Raw genomic sequence first — 14646 nt, 5'->3', positions numbered from 1 at the left:
ATAAAGGCCAAACGACTTGATTTTCACGGCTCAGGATTTTAGGCGGCTTACCCCGCTGACCTTGAACATCTGGATGTATGGTCCGCTGACGTGTGTATATGTGCATGTGTAAATCATGGGCGTGTAAATTATAGATCTAAGGCGTAAATCCAACGCACACTTTCCTGGGAATTGAGTCCCATTTGGATACAGTGGGACTGAGTCAGGAGTCAACATGGATAGGGTTGTGCTGTGCACTTCTACCTGGGAGTAATCTCCACAGAGGAATTGCTCTGAATGTGCAGCCAATCGGCTTAGATTCAAGAGCTCTTTGGTTTAACTGGGTTGTAGACAGGTGTGCCCAGTGTTTTCAGCGCCACCACGGCTAAAGCATTGAACGTATAAATTGCCATCTTATACTGTATGAGCGCCTGCCACAATGGTTAGCTAGCTCAGCTTCTGCCCTCGCGTTTCCTCAGGCTCTGTCGCTTTCACGAGTTTTCACGCGCTTGTGAACGCGAGAGAGTCCCTGGAAACGCGTGGGAGGCTCTCTGGAAGAAGAGTGGGCGGGGGGGGGGGGAAGCGAAGAAAGGGGAAGGGCGAAGGCTTGCGCGAAGAAGGCCCGGTGACGTTTGCGTAGCGCGGGCGCGATCGTTAGCCGGATTTAGCTGCATCAACAACAAGAGGCGGCTCTTGGGCCGCTTGCTTTCCATTCTAAGCCCACTTAGGGGGTGTAATGGGATGAGGCGGCATCGAGGGCACTTGCAAGGAAACGTGCGTTGGAATCCAGGGCAGCGCGAGAGAATCTGGATGAGCAACAGAGGAGGCATGTCCTGGGTTGTATGCGATCCACAACCAGGCCCAGACAGAGGGGGGGGGGCATATGGGCCACTTGATCCGGGCCTCCGATTCCAAAGGGGGCCTCGGTCAGCATATTCACAATCAGTAAAATGACATATTTTCCATTTTGTCTTTATATGTCTTTCAAGCCTTGAAATAAAATTATTTGTAAGCATAACTTTTGTGAAAATTAATTATATACTGTACTTACTTATTTAGAAGACTTCAGTGATCCCCAGGGTAAAAACAGAAGGGGGGGCACATTATCTACCTGGCCCGGGCCTCTGCCTGGCCCTGCAAGGGCCTGTCCACAACCCACCTGGGCCACCACGCCCTTGGACCCCCCCCCCCAATACCCGTATCCTCTCAGTAATTCCAGTGGCACTTCGAGATCATGTGTGTCTTAGTTTAGCAAAGCACCCTGGATCCACAGCACACAGATTCTGCTTGAGGTTGTTGATGATTGTGACCACTAGTTGGTTGGGCATAAACTGTGCTCGGCAGCGCGGGTCCAATCCAAAGGTTTCGATTTAAACCGGGAGCTGCAACCGTTCTAGAAGTATTGTCGGAAAAAGACAACAAGGAGGAGGGAGGGGAGATAAGGAGGAATGCCAGGAACAAGGGCTTTGCAGACAAAGAAAAGAACCGCGATTCCGCACACACATTAACGTCCTTTCCTACGTTAGGTGACGTTTAAGCGTCACCTAAGGCGGCTTTTCGGATCACCTGCCTGGTTCTATCGCCGCTGGAGGCGGAGGCCGCGGTCTCCTTCCCACTAGAAGGAACAATTCCCGACACAGAGGGACTGGAAGAGGAGGAAAAGTGGGGTGGAGGTGGTGGAATTAATTCACGAGGAGACGCTCTCAGACGTCATGCAGCCCCCCGGTTTTAACTGGGATTTGTAAGTCGCTCCTATGACTTTCCCTCCGAATAACGTTCCTTCCAGAGACAGGAGTGACGCCCAGAGAAGAGGAGGGGAAATTTCAAGGCTTCCTTCGTGGCTGGGGAACAGCCTTTCGCCTCCCAAATGAAATTTCCTCAATTTGAAATCTGCCAAAAAGATGCGACGAAGTTATTAACTATAATAACCGCTTTTGCTTTTATTCTTTTATTTTATTCGGAGAGCTGAATGGCCACACAACGGTTTGTGTGTTTACAGGAGCTGGCTGCTTGTTCACACCCAGTTTGATGTTTTTTGAACATTGAACAGAATAGTTGTGGCTAAGCTGAGCACCCGCGTTATGTTCGTTTCCACGGCATTTATCTCTTTCCAGGGCCCTCCAAAGGGAATGGGTTTAGTTGTTACCCACATTTCTGGCAGAAAAACTAGTTTCTGGGTACCAGAAATTGGTTCGTTGTGTGTGAAAAGGATTATGAATGTGGGAAGAAATTTTCCCAGAGAGCCAGTTGGTAGGATTTCAATTATTCAAGAAGTAAAAGCTTCCAGGCCACGAGTCAAAGCAGAGGTTGTTATACTTAATCCAGAAAAACAGAAACCCGCATTTATTTCAATCGAATTATCATTCAAGGAAGAGGTTTCAGGTTAGAACGTCTGAAGTCCAGTCAATGAAAGTGCAGCCGAGCTGGAAAGTACCGTAGGAAAAAAAAATCTTTATAGTTTCATTATTCGTGACCCCTCCTCATTTTCCATTGTACTGCCAGGCAGAAACAACAGAATAATTATTCTTATTTAATTAATATATACCGCCCATTGCCAGATCAGGCATTAGGACCCTGCTGCCCTGCCTCTCTTTTATTATTACTATTATTTAATAAAATTGTATACCGCCCTTCATCCGAAGATCTCGAATAACGCGGTGATGTCTCCACAGGACTTGGTGAAGCTTGGGGCCACGCTAGTCGAACCAGCCCTTTGGACAACGTTGGGCGCGAGCTGGGATCTCACCTTTTGCAGGTATTAATCCGGAATGCAGCTCCTTAATATTTTGTTGGGAGAGCTCGGGCAACCCAATCGAGATAGTGGCAGACTGGGAAGGAAGGCTATAGAAGGCTCCTGATAGAAGACAAACACGGGCTTGATGCTCTTTCCTACGAGTTCCTGAACCAGACTCAAGGTTTGCAGGCGATCGAAACTCTCCCCTGGGGAGCGACCTGCAGATCTGTTGGGGCCCAGCCATGTAAAATGTCATTTCTTTCTCTCCCTGATAAAGTGCGGTCAAAATAAGGGGAAACGTCACGTTGACTTCAGTGGTGCGCCTATGGCAAATCTGTTTCAGGATTTGCGAGTTGGCGGGGTCATATTTCGGCCCCTGTCGATGCCAGTTTAATAGTGCCAGGGAGCAGGTGACAGAAAATGATTCTGGACACTTTCCGAGAAGACAATCGTGGTTTAAAGGGGCAAGGCAAATAGCTAATCTGTCTCATATGATCTCCGGAGATACTGGAAGGCTGTTAATGATCATTATGTGTTTTTATATAATTCAAAACCATATCGTCCAGAATAATTATAAGGGTAAGGGCAACGTTAGCAACGTTTGAATCAATGCACGACTGACATAAGTACCGATACTGATTCTGATTCCATTTAAAATCAGTAGGACAGTTGCAATTCCACTGAGGGTTCTGAATCAGGGAGTGAGTTCATATCTACACTACAAGCTGAAGTCAGATATCTATTGCTATATGTTCCCCAAAGAATCCTGCGAACTGTTGGTTTATGGGAGATTCTCTGAAAGAGAGCTTGGAGATGAGAGACCCCTTTAGGGAAGAGAGAGAGAGAGAGAAACTAAAGGTGTCTCCTCCTCCTCCCAAGGTGGATCCAAGAAGGAGGAGGAGGTGGGAAGTGAGACTATCACATCAGAAGGAAGATATACAATCTACAAAGTTGGGTCAGAAAGACAGTCTAGGAAATTTGGTTCTTCTCCTTGTCCACTTTCTCCCCATGCAAATCCCATCAGCCTAAATACAGGAAATGGGTTCCCTGGGGACAAGGATGATTGTGGATTTAGGATCAGATTTTTATCTGTGATGGCAATTGAATGAAGGCCTGTCTTTTGTATTTCACACCCATTATCATAGCATTTTTTGTCTCTGACAGTGCAATCCTATACATTTCTATTCACAGGTAAGCCCCACTGTGTTCAGTGGTACTTACTCCCAGGTAAGTGTGTATAAGGATTGCAGCCTGAAAGTCGAGGCTGCTCCTCACTCCTCACTTGTTAAGGCCTCGAGGAGAGACCAGAGAAGGGTTGGCGAGGACCAACATCTCATAAACCAGACTTGACACACAGCTTTTTTCTGCTCCTTTCCTTGCAGACTTTGGATGGTTTCATATTTGTGGTAGCTCCGGACGGCAAGATCATGTACATCTCCGAAACCGCCTCTGTTCATTTGGGTTTGTCACAGGTATGCTATGAATGCGCAGGCATGCTCAGGATCCAGGCAAAGAGGGAGGGGGAGCCAGTTTGATGAGCAACATTCAAGGCCAGGAACCTCACATGCGAGACCTGAACACTTCACCTCCACTGCTTTTGGCGAGCAAGGCAGGTGAAGCCAAGCCTGTTTGCTAGTGCCTAGCCCTATTTGCTAGTCAGTCCCATTCATTTGGAGGGGTGTTTTTTAAGCGCATCCTTTCAAACTCAGTAATATGTACTTCTGAGTAAACATGCACAGGGTGGTGCTTTCAAGTCCCATTGAAGATGACTTCAGTGCAATCCTAACAGCCTGATCCTAAATGTACTTATTTATTAATTAAATTTGTATACCACCCTTCATCCACAGATCTCAGGGTGATGTAGTTTTTGGGAAGCCTCACTGGGTTCAGTGGCACTTCACTGCAGAGGATCATGAACAGGACTGGAGCTTAGGAGACATTTCCATTGCGCTGGAAGTCCATCCCATTAAACACTCACATAGTGTTTAATTGAATAGACCTGGGGCATGCTGGCACTCAGTGGCATAGTGTGGGTTGCCAGCACCCAGGGCCATGAGGAGGGGTGGGTGTGAGGGAAAAAGGATGGAGTATGCATGCACATTCAACTGTTTAACGGTGTCCAGGAGTTTGCAGCCACAGAGATAAGTTATTCAGTTGTCTGGAGAGGTCACTTCCTGGTTCACATGGAGAAGCCGTTGCCAGATGGACCCTAGCAAAAGAAGCATGCAACTATATTGAGGCAGCACCAGGTGTTGAAATTTTTACATCCTTAACAATTTTGTGCCTGGGGCAACTGCTCCTGTGGCCCCCCTCCCATGCTATGCTACTGCTGGCTCTCCCATAGTACAATTCCAGAAATCTCTGTTCAGAAGATTGGCTGAGCTCCTGTGCATGATAAATTCTGTGATGACAAGGAGGTGAAGTTTTGACCCATCTTGCATCCTGGGTTCCTTCAAGAGAAAGAGTGGGATGTACATTCAATTAACAATATTTCCCTTTACAGCTCAGGCAAAGCTTCACCTGCTGAATTCCTAGTCACATTTATAGGCACAGCAAACCTGCTGAGGATTGGCAACCATACCTCTTACTTGCTGCCAGTCTTGTGCACGTTTACTCAGAAATAAGTTTTCCTTCAGTGGGGGTGTGCTCAGCCTTAGGTCCAAGGCTGGATGTGGAATCTGCCCAAGAGTTGCTGAACTCCAGCTCCCATCATCCCTGTCCAATGGCCATGATGGTTGGGGCTGATGGGAACTGGAGTCCAACAACGTCTGGACAGGGCCACCCCATTATTGGTTTAAGGTATCCAATTGCTTGGTGCAGATGCCAGTTTGCAACTGAACCTGAATTGTCCATCTAATTCGAAGAGCCTTGCTCCTTTTCATGGTGTGAATCGACGTCCTTCGTGGGTGCTTCAGATTCCAGACCAGAACCCGAAGAGAGAAGCGGCTCAATTCCATCGAGTGGATTAAGGGGCTGAAGGTGGCTGAGGTCACCCTGGGCATAGAATGGGGGCACGTTGTGTCGTCATCGATGGAAAGAAAGATATAGCAGGGGGCTGAACACTAAATGACTCACTGGGTTCCTTCCAACGCTACAATTCTATTGTTTTCTTTCCCCTGCCCCTGATTCCTCCCTCTTGCAGGTTGAGCTGACAGGCAACAGCATTTACGAGTACATCCACCCAGCCGACCACGACGAAATGACCGCCGTCCTCACCGCCCACCAGCCGTACCATTCCCATTTCGTTCAGGGTAAAGTTCACCGAGTAAAGCAGCGGGTGGGAAGGAAGGCAGTGGCCGGCGGCAGAGAGCAGCCTCTTCCCTGACATGCGCATTGTGCCCCCTTGTTTACTAGAGTACGAGATCGAGCGCTCCTTCTTCCTAAGGATGAAATGCGTCTTGGCCAAGAGGAACGCCGGGCTGACTTGCGGAGGCTACAAGGTAAGGTGGGCTCATGAGCGCCAACTGGCGGCAGAGCGAAGAACTGTTTGCGCCCGGACTTGAGTACAAAGACAAGGGTGCTTTGAAACCTTCACTGACAGGAATACAGTAATCGGGACTAGTTGGGGCTGTGTAGCGTTGCATGTTTCCACCTCGATTTGAAGGGCATTTACTTGGCAGCCAATCCCACCCGTTTCCCTGGGACTTGATCCCAGTGAAGGCTGAGATTCCTTGCGCACTTGTTTGGGAGAAAGCCCCACACAGCGGGACTCACCTCTGGATAAACAGGCGTAGGATTATTCCGTGAGCCAGCAATCCTCTGCATATTTGGGAGTAAGACTCTCAAAATCCCAGTAATTGCTTTCGGTAAGACCTAAAGGCTGTGCAAATCCTGTGCATAGAGAAAATAAGGCTGGAAACGGCAGAAGGGGAGAGTGCTCGTGTGCGCGGGCCCTGCTTGCAAGTTTCCCACAGGCACCTAGGGGGCCACAGTGAGAACTGGATGCTGGACTAGATGGGCCACTGGACTGATCCAGCAGGCTCTTCTTATGTGGTTATGCTGACCAGTTTACTATAGAGTAAGTCCCTTGGAGGTCAATGGTTGGGATTTACTTCCAAGTAAGCGCACATAGGCTCTCACTGTAAGTGTTCTGGGCCTGGAGATTTATTTTTTTTTGGGGGGGGGGCTGTAAGCTCCAGTGAGGTCAATGGCACTTACTCCCAACTAAGTCGCCAAAGTCCAAGCTACTGCTGTCAGTGAAAGACATTTCAGAGTAAACTTATTTAGGATCTGGTTGTTGGCTTGCTTCCGGTCTAAACCACTGAGCCTCTTGGGCTTGCTGATAGGAAGATCAGCGGTTCTAATCCAGGCAACGGGGTGAGCTCCCGTTGCTCCGCCCTAGTTCCTGCCAACCTAGCAGTTTGAAAGCATGCCAGTGCAAGTAGATAAATAGGTACCGCTGCAGAAGGAAGGTAAACAGCGTTTCCACGCGCTCTGACATCCATCACGGTGTTCCGTTGCGCCAGAAGCGGTTTAGCCATGCTGGCTACATGGCTTGGAAAGATGTCTGTGGACAAACGCCGGCTCCCTCAGCCTGAAAGCGAGATGAGCACCGCAACCCCATAGCCGCCTTTGACTGGACATAACGGCCCAGGGGTCCTTTACATTTTACCTTTACCTTACCCACTTTCAGTGGCGAAGTGATACATTCTGAAGTGCAGGCGCTCTTCATGAAAACTCCTCATAGCCCTGCCCCAGTTGACCAATGAGGACATTATGGCTTCAGTTACCATGCCAGCTTTTTAAAATTCAGCCTCAGGGAGCGTTCAGGAGGACTCCACCGCTTGCTCACAATGGCTTGACGTTTTGGATGACCACAATTAGGGGGCTCTGGAATTTTCCAACAAAAGGGCGCCAGTTTACCCTTTAGCCCCATATGCTGATGTCACCTCTCTCTTCCTCTGCTTAGGTGGATAGGTTTCTCTCTGAAGAAAGCTTATTTTACAGACAGAGGGTTGGCCAACAGCGTCCTAGGAGATGACGCCATCCCCCCTCTGGTGACATCAGTGGTGGCGCTTTCTCCCTGCTCTCCTGCACACTTTTGTTGAGTTGGGTTGCTGAAGTCTGCGATCGTATACTGTACACGGCTTTCTAGGATCAAATCCCAGTGAACTACTCCCCCCCCCCCAGTAGATAAACCTAGGGAGGCGCTTTAAGAGACCTCAGAGTGTCCGCCTGTCATAACGCAGCAGCTTACTCTGTTGAGCTGCAATCTTTACTCCTGAGAGTAACCCCCACTGAATTCAATAGGATTTACTTCTGAGTAGGCATGGTTAGGATTGCGTTATTACTGTGTTATCCAAGAGCCTTGTGTTTTCTGGAAGAAAACTCCTTTGATTTCGGGGTTAACTTAGTTTGGAGCAAGTCTGTTGAGCACTAAATCACGTGCATAATATTCGACTGCGGGGAATTTAGTCGTGTGAATAATTGCGTTGTTGTTTCCGAAGGAGGGAAGGCCTGTTTTCCGATTTTTTTCTTGCTTCGGGACTGTGCCTGATTCTGTCGAGGAGGCCTTTCTGGAGAGGCTTGAGAACTAACTGCCCCTCCGGCTGCAAGGTAGCCCACGTAATCCATAGCTGCCAAGTTTTCGCTTTTCTCGCGAGGAAGCCTATTCAGCATAAGGGAAAATCCCTGTAAAAAAGGGATAACTTGGCAGCTATGACGTAATCCAAAGGGAGGCTGCCAAGCAATCGCCCTGAGTCTCCGTCCTACTGACTCTCCAGTAATTCCAAGTGTTTTGCCAGCCGATCTATATCGGGCACACGCAGAGAGATGTAGTAATAGATTTTGTCGTCGCAAATAAACCACGTGATCAAGTTGGGTGAGAGAGTCAACAGGGCGATACTATAACGTCTGTCTCTACTCGGAACTACCGTAAGTCCCACTGAGTTCGGTGGAGCTTACACCCAGGTAAGTGGGCATAGGACTGCAGCCCAAGGCTCTAATCCTATCCACGTTTATCTGGGAGTGAGCCCCAGTGAACAAATCTACTTCCTCGGAAACACGTGAAAGCGCGCACACCAATCCTATGCATATTGACCTCTCTCCAGAGGCAAGTAAAGGTGGGGGGGGGGAATCGTCCTGTACTGACCTCAAACGCAACACATTCATGTTTACACTGTTCTCACGTTCTGCTGAGAGTCAATAGGTGTAGATAATAAGCCTTGTAATTGCGGGTTGGTTGTAGGATGCAGGCACCCCACTTGATCACAGAGGAAGATTAGTGGCAGGTGAACGTCACCTGGTTTCATTCGGATGACTGAGGGGGAGTAGCGCGTTGATCCAGAAGAAGAAATAAAAGATCGTTAGGAGGCTGGCACTCTCCTTACGACCAGCTAAACAAAGTCCTGCTTGACTGCGGTGGCCCCTTCAGGCGCGCAAAATCAACCCTTGGCGCTGTAGTCCCCACCAGACGACGATTAACAGGGCCGAAAAGGAGGGGAGACCACCAGCCGCGCGATCCTCTGCGCGTTTACAGTGAGGCACATCCGTGGTGTCGAGTGGGGCTCCCACACTCCCCCTTTCGCGTGTTTACTGTTTGAGTGTCGCCGTCCCGGAGAGATTTCTGTTTGCGCGCGAGCTGTTTCGCAGATCGCTGCCCACGAAGGGCAGACCGAACAACCCTCTCGACTTGAGCGGATCTCTGTGTCTCCCCAACAGGTCATTCACTGCAGCGGCTACCTGAAGATCCGCCAGTACAGCCTGGACATGTCTCCCTTCGACGGCTGCTACCAAAACGTCGGCCTGGTGGCGGTCGGCCATTCCCTGCCCCCCAGCGCCGTGACGGAGATCAAGCTGCACAGCAATATGTTCATGTTCCGGGCCAGCCTGGATATGAAGCTCATTTTCCTCGATTCCCGGTAGGTCGGCGTCGGGGCTTCCTCTCCCCTCGCCCTAATAGCACCGACGTGCCAAATCAAAGCAACTGACCTGCTTTCTTTCTCTCTCTCTTTCTCTCTCTCTTTCCTGGCAGGGTAGCCGAGCTGACCGGTTACGAGCCTCAGGACCTGATCGAGAAGACGCTTTACCACCACGTCCACGGCTGCGACACTTTCCATTTGCGCTGCGCTCATCACCTGCGTAAGGAGCCTCTCCTCTTAGCACGCTTGAAGCCCCTCGCCTAGGCAGGTCGCGCTGAGTTCCCTGGGCCTTACTCCCAAGTCAAATTGGGCTGGCGGGTGGGCTGTCTTACTTGGGTATTTCCAAGTAACTGCGTGCGATCCTAATCACGCTTGATGGAAGTCGTGCTGCGTTCATTGGGACAAGCATGCATAGGATTGCGGTAGCTGCTGGGAGCCGGGAGAAAGAAAGAAAGAAAGAGTAGGCAGCACAATTGAAACATTTCCCCAAAGGCTGATCAACGAAGCACCATTCCATTGAAATAAGACCTCAGGGAGGAAAAGTCTCCAACACAAAGCAAATTTGTCTCTACCGCAGCCCTTTAACCATAAGCCAGGCATAGGCAAGCTTGGCCCTCTAGATGTTTTGGGACTACAACTCCCATCACCCCTCGCTGACAGGACCAGTGCTCAGGGATGATGGGAGTTGTAGTCCCAAAACATCTGGAGGGCTGAGTTTGCCTATGCCTGCCTTAAGCATACCGGTAGGAGGGGACAGGTTGCCCTCCACTTGCCAAAAGGGTATCTTTTCTTTCATAATTTGAAGGGATGATGTGTTTGGGATTAGGGGTTGAGATTCCATCTGAGTCCAAGAGGACCAGGGTTCCTGCACCTTGTCATCGTCTTGCAGAAATACCTGTTGAAAGCCCCTTTCCTGCACTGTGATGGTAAGACACAGGGGCCCTGGTCCTCTTTTGTGTTGGTCACCCCATCACTATGGCAAAAAGAAAGTGCTCAATTATACTGAAAGCTAAAGGAATAGATGTGCTTCATGGATAATCAACTTGACTTTTGTGTGTGTGTGTGTGTGGGGGAATGTGTAGATGAGTTTTCCCATGTCATTCCTTAACTCCAAAATAATCTCAGGCCTATTAAGGTAATAAGAGATCCAACTCCACCCTTCTTTTAGAAAGCAACAAAGGATATGCACTTCCCCCATGCCTTCTGCTGAACTGCTTTATGATGTGTTAATGGTGGGTGATGGAATAGATTTGGCTTGAATAAATGACATGGTTTGAGAAAGGGCCTGGTATGAGTGGGAATGCAACTTCCTTAACAGTAGAACACTTTGGGTTTAGTCTTCAAATCAATTACTATTTTTAAAAAAATTGTTAAGTGATTTTGATAGGAAATCCATACTACCTCCTCGCCAACCTTTAATTTTGGGTTCTCTCTTTTGGTGTGTTGGTCCCTGATTCTAATTATATTTACAAGGATGTGAATCCTATAAGGTTCATTTTAATTTAGGGCAGGGCTTTAACGAATCATCTGATGTTAGTGGCTTGGAATGCACTTTCCCAGAGCAGATCCTCATCACTGCTTAAACTGGCTTGCTGCTTGGCTTTGCTCTTTCCTAGCTCTGCGCTTGTATTGTAATTGTAATACATAACTGTGATGGAGACAGAAATTCAGCTGGCGAAAGGTATTCTGTAACTATATCTCCCTGCTGGGGAAAGTGGGTACTGTTAAAGGTGTATAATGTATTTCCAAAAAACACAAAGGGTTACCCCTAGCTGCTACTGCAGACTTCAGACTAAATAGAAGTGATCATGAAATTGTTCTTAAGTTGGAGACACTGCACAAGAAGGGCTGGGGTTTTGTGTCACTTTAACAGCACAATCCTACATGTTTCCACAAAGAATGGAATCCTAGTGAGTTCAGTGAGGTTTTCTCCCAGGTAAGTGGGCATAGAATGCAGTTTAATGGTGCATGCCCTTTTCTAGACACACACACCTCGCAATTTGGGAGAGGCGATAAAGGGGATTGGTTTATGCCAGTTCAGTGGACATAGATTTATCTTGGGCTTGTTGTAGGTGGGGGTGGCAGGGGTGGGGCTGGTACGGCATTAGAACCTTCTAAATCTTCCCCTGGCATGCCCCTGCGTCACCCTACACTGCAGTGTTAGGGGAGCATCATAAAAGTCTTAAATCCAATTAATCCAGGTTGCTTTGGTTTGTGGTCCACAGCTTTTTGGGACCCATCCTAATTAAATCTAAGTCTATAGCTTCACTGTGAGAAGCAAAGCTACAGGGAACCAGGCAGAGGGCCTTTTCGGTAGTGGCGCCTGCCCTGTGAAACGCCCTCCCATCGGAGGTCAAGGAGATAAACAACTACCTGACATTTAGAAAACACCTAAAGGCAGCCCTGTTTAGGGAAGTTTTTAATCTGTGATATTTTAATGTATTTTGGTATTTGTTGGAAGCTGCCCAGAGTGGTGGTGGAAACCCAGCCAGATGGGTGGGGTATAAATAAATAAATAAATAAATAAATAAATAAATAAATAATAAAAATGTGTGTTGCACTTTTAATTGCTGCCATTCTGCACACACTGACTTGAAAGCACCACTGAAAACAATGAGACATTTAAATAAACATGGCAAAGACAGGCTTGCAAAATATTTTGTTAATTTTGAGCCCCTTTGAGTCTCAGATTTTGAGTATTCAGTCTAAATTCTAATATTTAGGACATGGGTGAGCTGTCAATATCTGCATTACAAAGACAGTGTAAAATTTGTTAATTAAAGTTTGGCAATTCATAGTTACGGTAGGACGTTTTACAGTACAATATTTTATGACTGCTCAGAAGTAATTCCCATTAAGTTCAGTGGGTCTTACTCCCAGGTAAGTGTGTACAGAACTGTAGCTCAGTCTGCTTTCAGAATTGCTATGTTGATGTTTGACAGAGAAGGAGGTCATGACAGCTGAACCCTTTAGTAGTGTAGACACTACAAAGCCTTTAGTCTCTCTCATGACTGCCAGGAAAAGGCATTTTCACTAGAGACCATAAGAATGCCTTTTAATCTAACTGCTGACACTTGTGAACTCCAGTAACATAATAATCACATGCCAGAGACTCATTTTAAATTTGATTGACACCCTGGCTGGGCAGTAGACTGACTTTTGCTGCTAATGATTGATTGTGCTTTTGAGTTGCCATGCCCTTACAGTAGAGCATTACGTTTCTACCATCTGCCACCACTTTGGTCAGAATTGTAATGGGAAGTGTGGCTTCTTTCAAAATAGGTGTAGGACCACAACTCCCACCATCCTTGGCCATGCTGGCTGGGGCTGATGGGAATTGGAGTCCAACAACTTATGGAGGACCACAGTCGATGTGGTGGTCTGGAGAGGTGCCACTCTTGAAAAGACATAATGTGCCCAATGGCCTTAATATACATCAACACAAATATAGAGGACTGGTAAAACTACATTCCATTTCTTTGCTGAGAACACCGACAACATCTCTCTGAGTTCACTTCTAATTGATCCCCACTCAATGCTATTCAGCCTTGTTGAAGCTAAAGGGAAGAAGAAGAGGAGTTTGGATTTGATATCCCGCTTTATCACTACCCTAAGGAGTCTCAAAGCGGCTAACATTCTCCTTTCCCTTCCTCCCCCACAACAAACACTCTGTGAGGTGGGTGGGGCTGAGAGATGTCAAAGAAGTGTGACTAGCCCAAGGTCGCCCAGCAGCTGCTTGTGGAGGAGCGGAGACACGAACCCGGTTCCCCAGATTACGAGTCTACCGCTCCTAACCACTACACCACACTGGCTTCCTAAAGGGAAGTAGTTCTGGATAAGACACCACCCAGTTGCCCAGAGCTTTCTAAAAAGCAGTGCACAAGTTAAATCAATGAAATATAATAAAGAAAATGGAGCCCTTGTAGAGATTTGTTAGAGTTCCTCTTTGAAGGTAAAACAGAAATGGAGTAACTGCTCATTAAATAAATCAGCCCTTCTATTTCTTTTTCAGTGCTAGTGAAAGGTCAAGTTACCACAAAATACTATCGCTTCTTGGCCAAGCAAGGTGGCTGGGTCTGGGTGCAGAGCTACGCCACCATTGTCCACAACAGCCGATCTTCACGGCCTCATTGCATCGTCAGCGTCAATTACGTGCTCACGTAAGTACTAAATCCCGCAAGGCTTCTTGTTACTCCCCAGCAGAGTGCCTGTGTGTCAACTCACAGGAACATTGGGGCATTGCACACCAAAGTTCTGCTAATGCGCCAGTCCCATGAGTCCTGGAGAAGGGCTGTTGGAGAAAAATAAGTGCTTGATGGATTGCATCAAAGGTGCTCTTCTTTTTATTTTGCCTGTCATGGAAGTGCTTTAAGTGGGGATCATAAAAAAGGCAAATATTTCAGTCCTGCCAAGAAAACTCTCTTTGGCCCAGGGCTTGAGTTGACAAGGCCCATCCCTCTCCACGAGCTTGGTAGGAATCCACAAAGTTCTTTCATCTGCCTGAAAGCTTTTCCCTCCTGTCTTCTTCTGTTTCCCTAGAGGGGAAAGAACAAGATTTAGGGCTTTGTCACCCCTTGAGTTTGCTCCTTCTCCACCTTTTTACAGTTGAAGGGGGCACCCTGCATTAAATAAAGTTTAATGCAGCGTAAAAGAAAGGTTTCAACGTACGGAGTTATTTATACTTAACAAACAGGACATCTGTTTTTCTTTTGCTCCCCAAAAGGGGGGGGAACCTGGGAGTTTGAAGTTCTTAATTTTATCCAGAGTCTCTATCAAAGCCCCATGATTTCTTTCTTGTTCAAAGGGATGGAGACTTGCATGGAACTAGGTGGGGTGACCAGAAGGGGTTCAGTTAGCAAACTAATAAAATATAGGGGGGAAAGGGGGAGGAGTAGTAATGAAAATGTTGACTTTTGCCCCTCACTCTTTATCCCATCATTGTTAATATTTAGGCACTGCCAGAGGTAGAGGTCTACATGGAGGGTATTAGACGGCATATTCAAGGTGATTCCCATGTGAATTTGTTACCTCTTAATGCAGTACACAGAGCAATCCCTAGGTATATTAACTCAT

The 14646-nt window shown here is 47.6% G+C and overlaps 1 protein-coding gene across 1 annotated transcript in view; it reads left to right on the top strand.

The window, feature by feature from the left end:
- The window catches only part of SIM1 (SIM bHLH transcription factor 1), a 56709-nt gene that overhangs the window by 21864 nt on the left and 20199 nt on the right, over positions 1-14646 (top strand). The window contains exons 4-10 of the mRNA XM_088665991.1: positions 2652-2734; positions 4096-4185; positions 5856-5964; positions 6068-6153; positions 9374-9573; positions 9687-9793; positions 13586-13733. Coding sequence (XP_088522117.1) covers positions 2652-2734; positions 4096-4185; positions 5856-5964; positions 6068-6153; positions 9374-9573; positions 9687-9793; positions 13586-13733 — 823 coding nt within the window. The remainder of the gene's footprint in view (positions 1-2651; positions 2735-4095; positions 4186-5855; positions 5965-6067; positions 6154-9373; positions 9574-9686; positions 9794-13585; positions 13734-14646) is intronic.

Source organism: Zootoca vivipara, chromosome 3 (assembly GCF_965207765.1).
Source record: "Zootoca vivipara chromosome 3, rZooViv2.hap1.1, whole genome shotgun sequence".
Taxonomy (NCBI): domain Eukaryota; kingdom Metazoa; phylum Chordata; class Lepidosauria; order Squamata; family Lacertidae; genus Zootoca; species Zootoca vivipara.
Note: the sequence above shows the minus strand (reverse complement) of the source record. Positions and strands in the feature narration are given on the sequence as shown.